Here is a 19516-nt window from a genome sequence, read left to right as displayed (position 1 = left end):
CATTGCAAATCTGTTTATGACACCCACAAAAACTCACTGATAGCATCCACTATTCATATACGCGACAAATTCAAGATTTTTATTACCACATAGTTGTGAGTTTGGTGTTATGAACTCTTGCGTCCACACTGGTGGTAAGTATTTGCTTGTCGCACCAGCTGAAGTGGAGTTATTCTTTCATCTTTTAAATCGACAACAACCTCCTGTTACTAGATCCGTTAAATATAGATTTAGGCGTAATATTTAACATTTTGAGAATGTGCTATTTCGCTGATTTTCGAATATTTCACTGAAATAACTGTTTATTTTAAAAATTCTAAAACAAAAATTAACTAATACCTATAAAACCTTTTTAAAAAATATTAAAGTTTAATTTTAATGAAACAAAGAAACAGTGTTCTTATGTGTTTTTTTTTTGCAAATACTAATTTAATAAGTACACCTATTTGAAAATTATACAGTTATATTTATATAATCAATAACTGAGCTGTGATATGCGTTTGTGCTGCTTTATTGAAACAAAGATGTTAAATGCGAATTAAAAATTAAATAAAGGTACAAAGAGGAATAAATATTTCAAAGATAACGCTTTTAATGTATTAGCCGAGCGACTTGATAAAAAAAAAAAAAAATAGAAACATTTGCATTTTTATTACATAACTAAGAAAACCACAAGAGATTTTTTTCAAAGCAAACGAATAAAAGATGTGGCCGTTCTAAAATCTTCTAGTGTTATTTGCATACCACAAGTAAGTGTATTTGCCATATACAGCAGTGCTTCCCAAACTGTGGGGCATGGCCCCCCTTGGGGGCCGTAGGTTTTGTTGAGGAGGGGTCGTGAAATAATGGAAACAAATTGAACATGTTTTAAGAACTAAGTAGATTTTTTTATCTTAAAAGAAACGTATTTAATTTTTATATTTTTTTTGTTACTTTTTATATTTTAATGGGAAAAAATCATACATTGGTGCGGGTTCACAAATTTTGGTTCCTGCGTATTTCGGCGCTTAATAAATATTAGTAAATATCTGCTTATTCATATAAGTTTCATTTCAAAGCAGAAATCTAAGAATTGTAGTTTCAAATATTTCACCTGACTTTTTGTGTAGCAGTATTGAAACATCCATCACATTAAATTGTTATTAAACTTCTTTCATGTTTTTAATTCTTTCTTTATTACTAATCGTTTTACGTTTCATGTGCTTGTACTGCAAACGTACAATAAAAATATATCTATCTATATAAAAATATGAGATAATGTGCCATGTCAAATGTGTATGTAAGATGCTAAAAATGTAATATGTGCATTTGATTTTTGCAACATTCGCTGTGTATGTTTTGTATTGAATATAAATACAATAAATATTATAATAATATATGTCTGTATTACGATTTTTTTTCGAGAGGGCCCTTGAAATATTTTAATTTTTCCAAAGGGGGACCCTGACATCCAGCAGTTTGGGAAGCACTGATATACAGTATCACAAAAGAGGACCACTTCTGCAGCAAATAAATATATTTTAGTCCTTAAACTGTCTACATTTTAAGCGATAAATAATTTGTGTTATTTACCTGCAGCTGAAATATTAAATGTTAAGTTTCCCGTAATTCCTGGCATAATCGTTCGATGACATGTGTCGTGGAGCCCTGAAAGTTGGGTCATTTTTTCATTGGAGGAGTAGACCTGGAAAATTCAGAAATAAAACGTTATTTTATTAAACAATTTATAAAGTATAACTAGCATTATTAATACCGACTAGATAATCTTATCTACTTCCATAAGTTAGATGTAAAACGAATGTGACATAACTCAAAGCTGTGTGATCTTTACATTTTAAGCATAAATAAAATTACTGAAAATATTTAGCCTTTATTTTATTTGACTCCAGGAAGAAACATATTCTCATCTTGAATTATTTAGTATTTTCTCTCTCAGATCACTTAATAAATCGAAATTAGAATATAGGTAAATACGATTTCGGTAGATGTGACTGCTTATCAAAAATAAAAACTGGGCATGCACTCATGAGTTTTCATTGAGAATTGATTTTGGTTTTGAATTGAGTTTTGGGCGTTTATTATGTGTCTCGAAGATCATGCCATTTTGAATCAGTGCTCTTACCAAAACAGTTCAGAGTCCTGCAGAAGTGCCAGTATGGCTACAACTGCACGGTAAGCGTTTTTCTTTCTTTTTTTTTTTAGGTCCACAATCATAGATATGGAACAGCAGTCAAGCGAGACAACGTTTAAAGAGGTATATCGGGAATTTATCAGACTGGGCGAACTACTCAACAAAAATTGGCCAGGAAAGGTGAAACTTTATGATACGTTTCCCCCGGCAAGTACCACAGACGTTGACGCCGAGATTATGGAAGATCAGTCAGAATCGGCTAACCCCACTGCTACAGATTTTCAAGAAGTCCGCATACGTGAAAAGCGGAGAACAACAGATGAAACACTCAAAGACTTCACAATGGAACAACACGATCAAGTTTCGGACTCCTCAGCTTCTCCCGGAGAAAAGGTGCCTCCGATTATATTACGAGAGAAGCAGAGATGGGCAGCTTTAAGGTCAACAATGTGCAACCTACACATTGGCTATGTAAAGGCCAAAAATGCGGTTGAAGGAATAAAGATATATCCTACAACGGTGATAGACTGCAGGCCGACTATCAAAAGAAATGGACAATAGAGGTATACAATGTCATACCTTTTCGCTCAGCTCGGAGAAAAATTTGAAAGTGATCCTCCGTGGCGTCTGTGAAGATATTAATACGGAAGATACAGTTGCTGATCTTAACTTACAGGATCGACCTCCTGTTAAGGTCAGCAGAATGTACAGATCCAACAAGTCTCCCATGCCGTTAGTCCTCGTAGAGATCCATAACATATATAAAAATATCTACAACTTGAAAACAATCTGCGGGCTCATTGTCACACCAGAGCCACTGTGAAAAAGGGCATCTTCTGGGCAGTGCCATAGGTGTCAAAAGTTTGGCCATCCCCAGAAATTATGTAAAGCTGAATTTAAATGTTTGAAATGCGGGGACAGCCACCCAACCAACATCTGCACAAAGCCAAAAACAACTCCGGCTAAATGTGCCAATTGCGGTGCTCCCCCGCCCCAATCCTGCCAACTACAAGGGATGCATTCGACACCCAAAAAATAGACGGATGGAATCAACCAAACAGTCCTCTTCCTCTAGTACAAGAACACCAGAGGCAACTGCACCCACAGCCAGAGGCTCAGCGTCCACATTCAGAGACCTTCAATGATAGAGTGAACCAAAAGCAAACAAGAAGTTATGCTGACGTGACCCGTACAAACAAATCAGCACCTATAAACCTACCAGCTGTTATTACAGCCTCTCTAGCCAACATGCTACAAGACTTCAGCTTGTCAAACCCTTCAGCAACCTCCACCAAAAGATTTCTCCGTAAAACACAGGCCATCCTCACAGCGCTAATTGATGAGTAGAAACAAACTTATTCCAGCCTCTTTGTGGATCATTGCATGGAATGCAAATGGCCTAAGAAACAAAATTCTGGAGCTTCAAGACTTCACTTACAGATATCAACCACATGTTATATTAATCAGTGAATCACATCTAAGAGTAATCACAGGTAAAATAAGAGATTACCGCCTATACAGAAATCATAGATTGGTCTACAGAGGTGGCGGCACTGCCACCTTCATTAAAAATTACATCAAGCGCAATTCTGTTAACAACCCTCCAACCAATAATCTTGAGATCACGGGCGTGGAGGTGTTCCCCAGCTCGGCTGGCAGACTGAAAATCTACTCTGCTTACAACCCACCCCTAAAAACTCTACTACACTCTGACTAAATGCCATCTTATGCGTCAGAGAACCCACCATCATAGCCGTGGATCTGAACTCCAAGCACCCTGCATGGAATTGCAGATCCACCAATAAGAACGGTTGCATCCTTTCCAACTTCATAGGATTAGGTGTGGCAGGCCCCACCGAACCAACTCATCTTAGTACTTTTAGAACTGCGGACATCCTGGATATAGCTTTCCTGCGGGATATTAATCTTCAATACAGCCTAAAATCATTAAATGAGTTGTCATCTGATCGCAACCCAATACTACTTCAGATGGGAAGACAAGAATACCTGTCTCCTCCCCCTCACTCTTATATATCGTGGGAAAGATTATCGGAAGTGCTCAGGGATAGTATTGGCCCTGTTCCTCACATTCGTACAAACAACGACATAGAATCTGCAGTTACAAGCCTCTCCCAACTATTTAACTCCACCATAACGGTAGCCACCTTCTTCAAATCTGTCCACAAGCCTGGTCGTTTGCCTAAAGACATTATGAACTTGATCAGGGAAAAAAACAGAGTCAGGTAAAGATTTCGTAACACTCGTGCGCCACAAGATAAAACAAATCTAAACAGACTTACTGGGGCTGCGAGAGATGCACTCAAGGCTCACAGAGACCATCAATGGGAAGAAAGGTTAGCCTCTATCTCACCGACTGATCAGCTTGTCTGAGGATTACTAAGAAATATCAAAAACAAAGGCAAATCACTTCCCACAATACTCTCTGACCAGGGCCTGTACACACTGATGCAGACAAAGCGGAGGTCATGGCAAAAAATTTGGAAGAGCAGTGCAGACCTGCATATGGAAATCTTGGCTTCAATCACATATATAAAATTCACAGACAGGTCCGACACTCACTCAAACTTCCTGATACCAGTACTGACCACATTGCACCCACATCACCTGGTGAAATATAAAATATTATTAAAAATTTAAAGAACAAAAAAAGCTCCTGGACCAGACGGCATTTCAAACAGGGTGATCAATCTGTTGCCTCGAAAAGCAGTAGTGCACCTGACCATTATAATAAATGCAATCTTAAGATTTCACTATTTTCCTTCCACCTGGAAACTGGCTGATGTCATCCCTATACATAAGCCAGGCAAGGACCCACACCTACCGCAAAATTATCGTCCAATCAGTCTTATCTCCAACCTGGGTAAGGTTGCGGAGAAGGTCATCCTCTCACGACTCCAAACCTCAGTAAATGACCTAAACATCCTCTTTAAACAACAGTTCGGTTTTCGGCAACACGATAGTACTAACCAGCAAATCCACAGAATTGTGGCATACATCACCACCAGCTATAACTGGCGCCAGTGCACAGGAGCTGTTTTTCTAGACCTATCCAAAGCATTTGACAAAATTTGGCATTTCGGACTCCTACACAAACTTATCTCAGCCGGTATCTCACTAAAAATGGTTCATCTAATCCGTTCATATCTCCAGAATAGATAATACAAGTCGAAATCAATGGTTCTACCTCATCCCAGCCCATATCTTCGCTGGAGTGCAGCAGGGATCCCTACTAGCTCCATTGCTGTTTTCTATATACATGTCGGACATCCCGCAAAATCCGATGTCTACCATCATGGCCCTGTTTGCGGACGATACAGCAATACTAACCAGATCTCTCCGACCACATTTCATTACCAGAAAGCTTCAAAAAAAATCTTCTAAAGTTGGAGGACTGGTTCTCCAAATGGAGATTGGAAATCAACCCCCAAAAAAGCTCAGTCATTATTTTCTCGAAAAGGCCAATATCTCATGCAGGAGATGTATTACTATTCAATGCTAAAATTCCCTGGCAGACAGAAACAAAATACCTGGGTGTAATTCTCGACAAAAAGCTATCTTTCAACCTACACATCAAGTCTACGTCTGCAAAGGCATCTAAAGCCATAGCTCAGAACTATCCGCTAATCAACAGAAATAGCAAGCTCAGCAACAGAATCAAATTGTAGCTATACCAGATGACGATTCGTCCTTTAATCACCTATGCCTCTCCTGCCTGGAGCCACACCTCAAATACTAACATTATCGAAATACAACGAGTACAGAACAAGTGCTTGAGAATGATTCTAAACGCCCCATGGTATGTTAGAAACAATCAACTTTATAGAGATACAAATATTCCCTATGTTTTCCCTTTCCTACAATCTTTAGCATCTAAGTTCCTCCTAAAGACGTCTATACACCCCAACAATTTGGTTCAGCCAGCTGTAGCATACGAGGCAACGGACATATTCAAACATAGAAGACCAAAAGCTATTTTAACCTCCTGTAGCGATGCATAATCTCCATGCCCAATCTGGGCGAGCAAACTGTTCGTAAATTTTATCCTGACTGTAACCGCAACAGATAGTAGGGGATATGAAAAGCATCTTACTTCACCCCTAAAGGCATAAATGTCAATTGTCAAAAATATGACTGCGTATATATCCCCCAATGTATTCTTCCTATATTCACATATGGCTTGTGAAACATGGACACTAAATGCAAAGGAAATTCAAAAATTAAGAAAAACCTAATTCAATATGGAAAGAAGTGTGCTTGGTATTACAAGACTGGATCACAAAAGGAATATTTGGATAAGAAATCAAACCAAAGTCTCTGACTTCATAGGAAGAGTGGAACATCTAAAGTGGCAATGGGCTGTGCATATTGCTCGAGGACAAGATCAACGATGGACAAAAAAAGTACCGGATCGGATTCCGCGAGAGGAAAAACGATGCCGACTTAATTCACGGTGGATTGATGATATCATCCGATTTGGGAGTGACATGTGAAATGAGAGCCATGGACAGACGGTCTTGGAGTAATCTTGGGAAGGCCTTCATCCAGCAGCGGGTTGACAATGGCTGATGATGATGATGATCGCCTTAGCAATTGAAGCTTATGTTAATGACGACAATGGATTACAACAAGAATGAAGTTATGGCAACAGATAACTATATATAACCCCACCAGCAGAGTCATAACGAGTTCTCTAGACTTCGATCTTTTCCTTAAGTTGAAAGAATCACTGCGTAGAAAATGCGTCCCTACGATTCACGAGATTTCTGCTGAAGTAACCCAACTTATTAATCACATCAACAAGAAAGGTCTACTGACAAGAATGCAATATCTTCCCAAACGCTAAGCAGTAGTGATGAGACAGAGTGGAGTTTGTATTGAAGGCCTGTAAATGTACTTTATGAAATAAACGCTGGATTTAACAACAGGAGTACAGCGTGCAGGGATGATTCTCGGACGGACCTGCAATCTGTGGGACATTTGCTATAAAAAGGTAGCGTATACAGCGCACATCAGTATGCTAACGTCAAGGGATTAGTGTACTTCTATTAAATGCAGTGTATTTTAGCTTTGATACGAATAAAGATTCTAAAATAAAACAAGTCTTCGTGAAGAGTTGATTTCTATACACTGTAGCCTAAGATAATTACAGAAACGACACTGCCTTACAGTGTGTAAGACACAATTGTTAACAAACTTACATAATATTGCCTGAACGTCCAAATAAACTCTTATTATTTCCAGTGTAAAGCGATCCAATTTTTTAAGACATCAATGCCTGCGTCACGCCCTTTCAATTATAATGTAGGAGTTTTAAATAACGCTCATTTATAATCTGCAATTAGCGTCCTGTGTTTTCCTTTTAATGCCGTGCTCGGAATGCCAAACATGTGTAAGTACCCCAAGTTAATTCAGTTTTAAAAAAAAAATGTTCTCCGATGCACTGACGAATATGTAAAGTGTAAGAATTTCGTAATAAAGACTTAAAGTCGTTCACCGTTCCCTAAGAGCTGTTTTATTTGTTTATTAGCACCAATTATTCATGCGGTCTCGCCATTTCAAACACCTACCACTTTTCAACTGTCTATTTCGAGATAAATTTTAAGTCTTTTTTTTATGCTGTTGTTCTTACTCGCCAATTATCCACAACATCAGCGTAATTAGCCATCGAAGCGCAAGCAAATGCCAAAGTGCATGCAATAATTAACGGTATAATAGCGGTCATTAGATCCAAAGCAGAAATGCTATGGAAACGCCACGCTAAACACACAAAAGGCACCTGCTAATAAGCGGGCTATCCATCGCTTGCAATGAATGACTATGTGTAAGCACGAAATCTGATGTTTGGTAACAATGAACTCTGTTTACCCCTACATTGGTGGAAATGTTTGTAATGGCTTTCATTTCCATTTAATATTCAAGTAAGTCGAATTAACAGTTAAGCGTTAAACACGTTCCCAACTAATGAAGGCGTGGTTAAGTGCCAAGAGATCTGTTGGTCTTTAAATTGTTACTTTTTTTCGTTCTGCTATTAATTCAGACACTATTAAATATTAGAGAGAATATTAACGTTAATTTTACTTCTAAAGAAATATAAGTATGAATGAAATTTCGAATAAATGCAACTTACAAAACAATACTTCGTCTTTGTGTCCTTTAAGCCTGTGATAAGATAGCTGCGACCATTTTCTTCCCAACCTCCATGACACTGGAAATCTGAAAAATAAATTTCCGTATTGTTCGTTTTCTGAAAAATTATGCTTATATAGCACTGTAATATAATTTGTATCATATAAAATAATGTACAAAATATGTTAGTATTGTTCTGTAATGTTACTACGTTTTTAGAAATTAGCTTGTTACATTTTTAGCAATTTCCTTGTTACATTTTTAGCAATTATCTTGTTACATTTCTTACATTCTTTTAGCAATTCTCTTGTTACATTTCTTACATTCTTTTAGCAATTCTCTTGTTACATTTCTTACATTCTTTTAGCAATTCTCTTGTTACTTTAACAATTATCATGATACATTTCTTACGTTTTTAAGCAATTCTCTTGTTACATTTCTTACGTTATTTTAGCAATTCTCTTGTTACATTTCTTCCATTCTTTTAGCAATTCTCTTATTACATTTCTTACATTTTTTATCAATTCTCTTGTTACTTTAGCAATTATTATGTTACATTTCTTACGTTTTTAAGCAATTCTCTTGTTACATTTCTTACATTCTTTTAGCAATTCTCTTGTTACATTTCTTACATTCTTTTACAATTCTCTTGTTACATTTCTTACATTCTTTTACAATTCTCTTGTTACATTTTTTATCAATTCTCTTGTTACTTTAGCAATTATCTTGTTACATTTCTTACATTTTTAGCAATTATCTTGTTAATTTATGTTAGCAATTGTCATTTCATTTCTTAGGAGTTTTTTTGTCAATTTCCATTAAAAGTTTTCTTTTTTATTTCTGTCTTCTTCGATGTTGTTAAAAGAAAATTTTCTGTTTTTATTCATTGGCACGTCATCTGTTGATTTTATGCGCATGAGGCATTTCCATCTTTTTTTTCTTCACGCTCATTCGGTTTTATTTATGTCAACAATTCTTAATTTCACTCAGTGTCTCAAGAATTCTAAACAGTTCATTACTAAGTTTTTACTAAGTTTCGAGTTAATTAGCTGGTACAAATTAATATCAAACACGTGGATGCTTGGTCATAAATTTCCTCTCTGTTTTAGGTTGCTAAACTCGCAACAATGTTTCTTACGAATCCCAACAACAATCATCCTTCTGATTATAATCTCGCAAATACATATTTTTGGATTTTTACCATTTAATATCGTGATATTTGAAGTGTGTAAAATAAACCTAATCAAAAGATAAAAGTGCATTTTTACCGAATTTCTATTCCGTTCTTAAATTACATCAGCAAATATCCAAGTATGAAAAATTCTCAATTGTTTAGTTTTGCAATCAAAATTCTTGGCGATGTTGTGAATGTGTAAAGAACTCTTTCCTTTATTTGTAGTCTCGTGCGATGCCATTCTTTAATTCTGACGATATTTCGCCATCTGCCTTATATTAATCTATATGCTAATTGTTTCGCATGCCTTTATGCAGAATACACAGAATGAATCGTCCATACACGCAAAAGCTACTAAAAACGCGATAAATCCAGAGAATACGTTTCGCTTCTAATGTCCATATCTTAAGAAACGGGCTGAACCACGCAAGCAAACAGAAATTACTGATAACACGAAGAAATCAGAGACAAAAATAGCGGACAGTAGTGTTCGTTAATTAGCATAGAAACTGAGATAAAATGGTGATGCTGTCCAATCCAATTCGGAACTAAATGAGATCGCAGAACGTTCCAAAGATCTGAAAATCAGCATGCAAATAGAAATAATAAAACTGCACTATAGAAAGACTTCCGACGCTTCAAATGCGTTGGTTATTATTTTTTTTATATAAATTGTACCAATAAACGGTAAATCAAATACGTTAATTTTAATTCAATCCCTTTTACTTTTCGAGTCTGATTTAGGTGTAATGACGACCGCTTCAATACAATTAGTTGTTCTGAATCCCAGCAGCTGCAGGAAAGGGAAATAGGATTGGGTTTATCGTTAACGACCTCCGACATTTATTTTATAATATTTAGCTCTTCCTTCTTTCCTTGAGGTGCGTCTGCATGAGTGGTCATCTCATACTAGAAATAAAAGAAAATATCGAATAGGGGAGACTCAGTGGTGCAAATCTAACAGGAGAAGAGATTTCTGTGATCCCGTAAGATGAAAGTTTTCTCCATTAGAGAGTTCGGCCTCCTCAGCGTGACATCAGAATTTCCCCTCCACTGCCCAACCGACTTTTCCTGCTCGTTGAGAAAATAAAATGCCCTTAGTCTATGTGACTTGGCATTCTGCCGACGAAGCATTATGATGAAGGTTTCTGCAATATTTCTGAACTGCACTGCAGGTCTCGCAGGGAAATATCAACACAATAGCCTTGTTAGGGGCCCCCACGAGAAAAAAAATGAAGAAATTTGCCTCCGTTTTTTGTTGGTGCTGTATTGTCCGATGATTTTAGAAATTCACCCCATTGCGGTCGGCGGTCAATTTACGAACAAAGAAAGCCGTAGTGAGGTTTTTTTTTTCCTCTTTCTTTCTTTCTTTCTTTTTTTTTTTTTAGGTCAATAGTGTTCTAAACATTGTAGGCAGGTCTGGCTGGAATCATAATCACTGATTTATGGAAATTCTGAGACATATTGATATCAGATTCGCTTTCTCCATTGTAGAAATTGGATAGTAGGGTTAACAAGAATCTGTTGTTATTTTTAAGTGAATTAAGGTTTGAATTTCCTGCGATTGCTAGAAAAAAAGCTTTCTTGTTGTCGTTATTTTCCTTCTTACAGTTTCTTTTATTCATTTATTTCCTGTTTTTTCTTTACTTTCTATCTATCTTTTTCTCAAGACCGATACAGTTTTATATTTGGCATTGTTTTTCCACTAAGTACTGCAATCAATGATCTTTCAGATAACTATTACAAGAGATAGATCTTAGAGATACATACACGAAAAAACCTCAAAATGCACGATATACCAGGAAGAGCATTCAATGGATCCCAATATCTCTTTTGATCAATCTGTGTATATTTCTCTTTGCTCTGATATCGATACACCAGAATTACAATTTACTGTTAACATTTTGTTGATTTCTTTATTATGTTGGGGAAAATTGATAGCATATTGGCAAAGAACAGTAGAGAAAGCTAATTTAAAGAAAAAGAAAGTCTAGGGAACAGATCGAAATGTGAAGTACCATTGTCAGGAGTGCGCGGGCAGTAGAGGAAGCACTTGTTATCGGTTGTTTTTCTAAGATCAAGTACTCGACGTAAAACATGTGCCATCGCATCGTCATGTAAAAAAAAAAAAAAAAAAAAAAGGAAACTATGACGTCATCCCATATCCGCACATGCCTGGTGTGTAGTCAATTATGCAAAGAGCTTGGAAAATTGTATAATAGTATTCTTCTTTCTGTTCTTTTCGAAATAGTACCAAAATACGTTCCTGTTTCATATAACATCGAAGTAATACCGAAAGCAATTCTCTCTCTCTCTCTCTTTCTCTCTAGAATTTAATCGCACTTCTAATGTATACAGCAGCGTCTATAGCTGTATATGGATCACAGGGTCAACGCTATCAACGGCAATTCACGTGAGTCTCTTCCGTGTCAAATGCCCGATCTCTTCGTTTTATTAACCATCCGTATGGATGATTTCATTCACATCTGGCCCTCCAATCGAAGCTCCTTTAGTGATTCACATCTCTGCCATCCTTGATTAGCATGTTCATATGGGCGATGTTGGCGCACTGACTGCTGTCGAGATAATCCGAATGCCTGTCACCTATAATACTTGTCTGTTTCACTTCTCTCGTGCGTCACGCCTTCGTAACGCATCCTGTCAAGGACGTGCCTACATCGCCACATGATATTAGTCGAACTATTTTTTTTAGGAAACCTTTATTTAATAGTTTCACTTGTAACCATTTCACAGTAGAGTATATCATAAGCTGAATTCTATCATAATTCAGAATTTATTAAAGTAATGTTGCTTCAAATTTAATTGAATCTAATTTGATTTCATAAACGTATGCCTGTGAGAAATTACGTTGTTCTTTCCAAGTAAAATAACAATAATAATAGGCAAGGATCTCTATCAAAATGTATTATATAAAATTGTTTTAAAATGCCAAATTATGTAAGGATATATAAAAATTACTAAATTATTTAATTGAAAATGTTATGTACAAATAAAGTAAATAAAATTTTACTAAAATAATTTAAATTTTATTAATAATTGCAATAAATCGAAAAACACCAATTCAGAAAAATTATCAGCTGTATTCATAAAATATGACGAATAAAGGTTAACATTATGTGAAAAAATATTCTTAAGTATATGTTGGGAATATGTAATTTATTAATTAATAAATTAACAGTAATAATGAAAATAAATATGTAAATAACTGTCGACCTAGATATGTAAACGTATACAATTGTTAATGGACTAAATACTGTTTTATGTTCATTAAAATAAAACTAAATTATCGCATAAATGATATATTAATGTTAATCGATAAATATTCATAAATAATATTTATATGTATATTTATAGGATTATAAAGAAGAGTGCATTTGGAAAGCCAAAGATTCAGATTTTGATAAAATAATCTAATAGTTCAGATTAAAATCACACTTACTCTTTACATCCCTGAAAGAAGCACATGTTGTGCGAAATCGTAACGAGTCGTGTGACCTGCATCCCTCTACCAATGCAGCTGTATCCCGACATATTTCCGGTCTTACAGCCACTTTACCACTATGCACTCTAATTCCATCCGTTTCTACCAACTTTGGACACCTGGCAGAGGCAGGAGATGGCGCTATTGAGAAAAAGAAAAACGAAAAAAAAAATGAATTTTTCAAAACTACAATAGCTATTCGAGAATCGATTGGAAATCAACATTATTAAATAGAGACATCATTGGGACTTTAGGTGTATAGTTTTAACACGTTTATATTAGCAGACTTTTCACATTTTCAATTGTAAAGGATTGAACAAAAAAATAAATATTACATTCGTTTATCGTTGGGAACGAAACAGCCTTCTTTGACATATGTCAGATCGGATGTTTACGCAAAGTCTTACGTATGTCAGAAATTTACTATTCTCGTACACAGACATCAAACTGTTATTTTACAAACGAGAATATAATGGAAAGTCTGCAGTTCGTTTATAACTCGGTTCACATTTGACTACAAGAAGAAGATGATTGAATACTGGGGATTTTATTTAGATAATGGAAATGTGGTAACAGAATGAGTTCCTGGAAATAATTTATTTGCTAAAAAAATGGAAAGAAAAATTGACTTCTTATTACAATAAACAAATCTGCAAAAGAATTCGATGTATTTCTCAAAGAAATAACTTATTTCCGTGGCCAATTAAATGTAAAATTCTTTGTTAAACATAAAGCATCATATACAGTGACCACACACGGTAGACAGGCAGAGAGAGAGACAAAACCAGCTTTTTTTAATGGAAAATTCTTATACCTGATGCTTATCTAACTCAGAACTATAAAAAAAAAAAACTTCCATTATATCCCGATCGTTTTGTTAATTAGTATTCAGTTTTTCTTTCTTCTTTCCAATTTGTTATTTTAATTAATCGCGACGAAAGCCAAACCAATTTCTCTTAAAAGCATTCATCACTGGATGCTTTGATCTTTAGTCAAATATTAGCCGATTCCTTTTGTGCGAAGTCGCCTTTCCAACAGCTACACATTTCGCAGTAATTATACGTTTCTAAAGTGTGAGTAGAAATTCAAAGTGATATGGATAAGTGTTTAAATTAAGAGCTGATGACTGTGCCCATTTCCAGTAACATTAACCTCATCTGGCAAAGCTATTTGTAACAGTATAATGCACCTTGTCTTCTCGTCTAGTGTTGGTATGACAACCAGCAACCCGTAGCAGCCCGAGCGAAAGCCATGCACTAAAGCCTCGTGTCTTTTCACATGTTCATCACGGAGTTAGTGGATCAAGACGAAACTCCAGAGGGAGGACACACGGTTCTGCTAACTCTTAGCACCGACTGCGGGCAATTTGCATAATAAATCCGTTGATGTCTATCCTTGCGTTCTCTGGCCTGATTATCTGCTTAAAGTGTTAATGGCCTTATCCAGCTTTGAATAAATGAAACTGTATGGGAGGACGACGGTGTGGGTTACTAATTCACTACCCTCCACTCATTGGGGGGGGGGGGGGACAAATGTACAGCGAATAAGTAAAAAATTAAACCGCCGACTTGATGATATCATCTATGCAATGATGGATGCTGTGGAGTAGCAGTAACTGTTTCTTTTTTGATTTACCGACTTGCTTTTTTTTACTATTTTCTATATTCCACAGTTAATAATCGTACAATTGATAGAGAGGTTCTTTACGCGTCTAATTTTCTCGAGATCGTACAATATTATGGGTACAGAAGTGTTACCCTGGGGTGTTTTTTCTTAAATTATATTTCTCCATAATATTTTATAAGTTAACAGAGAGCACTGCAAGAAAACAATCAATGAATGCTCAGCAAAAATAGTAGCATGCTTTTTTTTATTATAAAATTTAAAAAAAAACTTAAAATGTTATTATTTAAAGTTTGAATTTCATAAATTTGTATTTTCTTACATTTAAAAATTATAATATAAAGTTTTATTAATACACCACGTAAAATATTTATTCTTAGCTTTTATTAATGAAACCAACATTCGTTGTTTACAAGCGGTAAATGAGTAAACAATCCGTGTTTTTACTCATCGTCATGTTTTGACACGATTTCCTATTTCCTACATAATAATAATTTAATTTAATATTCGCATAAACTCTCAGGAAATTTTGAATCTCACCGTAGCAAGATATTAAGAAAAGCACGGATTAAAACGTCCTTTTTGTAACATTAATACTATGCCAGAATGAAGCTGTTTAGGTTTATTTTATTATAGCAATATAATGTGATTTATACAAACTGAGATTTAATTATCTTCATACGTTATTACTTATAATATACGTTTTATAATCTGAGGACTTCTCTTTGGTATTTACTATGTGAAGTAATGTATATTACACATATTGCTCATTGAATTATGGATTATTATTATTAATATTACTAAAATATTATGAACTATATTATTCATTTGTATTACGCGAATCGCACTCACGGAAGATTGTATATCTATCATACGTCTTGTACTGTGTGGTTAGGTAATCTGTTTTGCCTCTTCTAGAAATCAAAGCATATTTTCAGGATTCAGCATCAGGATAGTGCTCACGCAAGCAATGAGATGAGACTAACATCTAAAAAAATAGCAAACTCTCATGCTTACATGTGAATCGAACCCATAGCGTTTATTAACAACGTGCGTCGGTACGAACTAGGCCATAATAAAAATGAGGATTGTCGTAGTTTCTTAAAAATGTAATAATGATGATGATGATAATGATAATAATTTAGGAGAATAGGTGGACGGGGTCTGCTACAAATGAGACAGATGGTTGAAGAAGAAGAAATTAGTTTAAGAAGTTACATCGACAATAGCTCTGAGCCAACGCTTCAAGCAATTACACAAGAGGGCCTAAAAGCAACAGGAAACAAATCCAATTACAAAAAGGAACAGAAAAATAATCGACATGTGTGCTGAAAAAATAAACCCTTGCATGGCCAATCTCTTCGAGATACTGCGAAAAAAATTGACGTGAACAAGACAAGGTTACAATATGCATACATTAAAAAAGAAACAGAAGGATTTATTTCAGCAGCTCAAGAACAGGCATTACAAACTAATGCAATGAAAGCAAAAAATTTTGAACATCGATAATAACAGCAAATGCAGATTATGCGATCAGAAAGATGAGACTGTAGAACATCCAATCAGTTCCTGCAGCAAAATAGCTCAAACTGACTATAAATACCGCCATGATCAAGTGGCACAAATTAATTCATTGGCATGTATGCAAAACATATGGCTTTCCTACTTCTGATAAATGTTGGCAGCATAAAATAGAGATAGTATTTAAAAACGAAACAGCAGAAAGTCTCTGGGACTTTAGAATACAAACTGATCGGCATTTGGAACACAACAGACCTGACATCACAATTATCGAACATCGACAGGTTTGGATTATTGATATCGCAGTATCCAGTGATAACAACATTAACCACAAAGAACTGGAAAAATTGCTAAATATCGAGATCTGGCAATCGAAGTTGGCCGGCTGTGGCTTAAACACACCAAAGTCATCCCAATAGTTATCGGTGCACCTTCAAAGAAGCTATCCAACTATTTACAGCAATTAAACATCATCGAAGTGACCCCACATGATCTACAAAAAACAGCATTACGTGGAACAGTCCATATTTTACGACGCTACCTGACAGAGACTATTCTTAGATTCTTGGGTAGAATCTGGATTGCTGTATATCACATCAAATTGTTGTTTAAATGATACCTTGCTTTTGTATCCATAATAATAATAATAATAATAATAATAATAATAATAATAATAATAAAGCTCCCGTCACACTTGGATGTTCTATTCTTGACGCAAGGTCAGTATTTATGTCTAGAGTGGTTTCACGTAATTGGGTGATTAATGATTTATCTTTGAGTGTTTGCAACGTCTATGCCGAGTTAATTGGCACACTGGCCCTCTTGGTGTGTATTTTTGCTAAGAAGGAAGTTAGTGGTGGATGAAACGTTAATGACATCAGTGTTAGCAATAAGTTGTGAAACCTGAACGCCACCTCTGGTTTGAGTATTCGTATATACAAAAGATGTAAATGACTTCATCGAAAACAATAAAACAATTTTTCAGGACTAAAACAAATGAAGAATAAACGAGCAAACACATAAATTAAGCTGTCAAGAACAATAGTAATCACTAGTAACAGAGATAATGACATTTTGTGAACAGCCTGATGTCCTTCAAATTATATTCCTGTGCTGAAGGAACTAGGTTTGTTCGGTTGATCTCATTTGCTGAGTGAACAGCATTTAGGCTTTTTAACGTATAGGCTGTGTGTTTGAATATATAGCGGATTATAAAAAATAATGAAAGTAAAGTAAAATATCTGTATTGGCTTATTTAATAAAGAAAAAGCCCATTTTAGCACACGCATGAGTTTGGAGTGGTTGCCTAAAACCATACGTTTTTGTAGGAAAGCCGATTTTTTTATTGCCCCCAAGGAATATTTCATTAAATCCCCTTCCACATTATCCCTTCAGTCGAAAATAAACTGGTTACATATACATCCAACTCCTACCCAAAAAGTTATAAACTGCAGCAATATATATATATATATATATATATATTTTTTTTTTTAATGTATTGTTTTACATTATTCGGAAACCGTACTCTAAACGGTTTCAAGCTACTTCAGGCCTCCAGTAATCAGGGAGATGACCTCGCACGTGGTTGATGACGTCATTCACAAATATTCATGCCTACGGCAGGATCTCAACCAGCAGTCTGCTAGTTAGCGATGGGATAAGTCATCCACTCGGCTACCCGGGTTGGATATAGAGGCGTATCATCCAACTAATCCCGCCTGTGTGAGTCAGTATGATTAATATGGCGAAGTTAAGCCGTTTATCCTCAGCCATTAGTTACAAATTCGCCGCTAGGAAATTTCTGTCTGAAGTAAAGATTCAGCATTTCAAAAAAAAAAAAAGAAAAAAAAAGCGAGAGTGCGAAGGAGAACAACTGCCATTAGATCCTTCGAACTCTGATGTTTTTAATGGAAATCATGGAAAAGATTCCAGGAAATACTTTTTCTCATTTTAATTTTTGAAATAAATAAGTAGTTCTAAAATAAGTAAGTGAACACATTCTTAAGCACTTCAGTTAAGCCAGTTTAAGTAATGGAGAAGATATTTACACGATTTTTATAGAGATAAACACCCTCGACACACGTGTCAAATATTCCAACAGCAGTTGCTTTGAAAGATAATATACTAATAGAAGTAACGTAAACTAAAATATAATATTAATTTTCATGGCTATTTAGCCTATTTTTCTTTAAAAATTTTTCGATTTATTTTTATTTATTTATTTTTCTTTATAAAATATAATAATAATAAACAAATGTATAATACCACTAGTAAAGTAAAATTAATAAAAGCAAACTAACAGAATATTGGTTTACAAAAAAAGACATAAAACACATGAAATATAATACGAGAAGAATAAGTCTTACAACAGTAATTTTTGTTTCTTTCTTCATTTTTTCCCTCGCCTTTTCTGCCCTAAATTTATTCTGCTGCTTTTAATGGCTTGCACGTGGTTGTTGATTGCACGAGCTAGGCGTCTAAAGAACACGTGATCTCATTATTACGTTCTTCTTTAGCAGTGTAATTTTTTTTTTTTTTTTTTTTTTTGTGCTCTTTCCTGATTGGATATCATTACTGTCAGGCATCGATCACACCAAAATCTTAGCATTCGATTTCAGAATGAATGAACAGACAAATGTGGAATTTCCTGTTTTGTTCGGATGAAATAGCCACGCAGACACTGATGAACATTAAATAAAAAAAATAAAATAAAATAAAATAAAATAAAAAATGCCATGATTGCTTCGTCAACGGTTTTTTTTTGTTTGTTTTTTTTGATAACACATTTTACAGATCGAGAAACTAGGCCAGTACATAATTCTCAAAACACATGATCGCTATGCTATTTTTTTCCCTTACTTCTGATAATATAATAATATCAGAAAATTTGGTAAACATTTTAGCATATCTTACAGAATTGTGAAAGATGATTTCGAAGTGCATTTAATAAATTTGGCTTTTTTTAATCTGACGCAATGATGGTGGCTTACACCATCTCTTTAGGAGGATAAAAAGAGGGTGAATAGTGATAGTGAGAGAGAAAGAGGCCTCGGGTGATCAGTTTTAGCTGTTGACCCACCGGTTACTTCGAAAAAGGTCATTTGACTTTTCACTCATTAAAGGAAAAGTCCCAAAATGGAAAAAAAAAATACGCTAAAATCCCAACAAGAGTAAAAAGATAAAAAGAATATTAAAAATACTATTAAAACACCGGTCTACGAAGTATAAAAACCTGTAGAACCTAATAAACGGATAAAAATGATAAAAACAAGTGAAGCAATTGGTCCTCAGTCCTTTTTGGCACGGGAGATCCTGTGCTAAAAGGCCTCAGAACAGCCTCGATTTTGGCCTTCGCAGTCCGGGGTTGTTCATGCCAACCCCAACATTGAAATGAAATTAAATTAGACTAAAATGACAA

General features: G+C 35.2%; 1 protein-coding gene across 1 annotated transcript in view; it reads right to left on the bottom strand.

Annotated features, from left to right (window-relative positions):
* Positions 1-19516, bottom strand: part of LOC150095131 (uncharacterized) — a 343889-nt gene that overhangs the window by 1660 nt on the left and 322713 nt on the right. The window contains exons 11-13 of the mRNA XM_090411119.1: positions 12913-13095; positions 8280-8365; positions 1573-1684 (exon numbers count right to left, since the gene is read on the bottom strand). Coding sequence (XP_090267245.1) covers positions 1573-1684; positions 8280-8365; positions 12913-13095 — 381 coding nt within the window. The remainder of the gene's footprint in view (positions 1-1572; positions 1685-8279; positions 8366-12912; positions 13096-19516) is intronic.

Source organism: Typopeltis vanoorti, chromosome 21 (assembly GCF_054136105.1).
Source record: "Typopeltis vanoorti isolate ZY-2024b chromosome 21, IOZ_Tvanoo_1.0, whole genome shotgun sequence".
Lineage (NCBI taxonomy): Eukaryota > Metazoa > Arthropoda > Arachnida > Uropygi > Thelyphonidae > Typopeltis > Typopeltis vanoorti.
The sequence above is the reverse complement of the archived record's forward strand: the minus strand, read 5'-3'. Positions and strand labels throughout refer to the sequence as shown.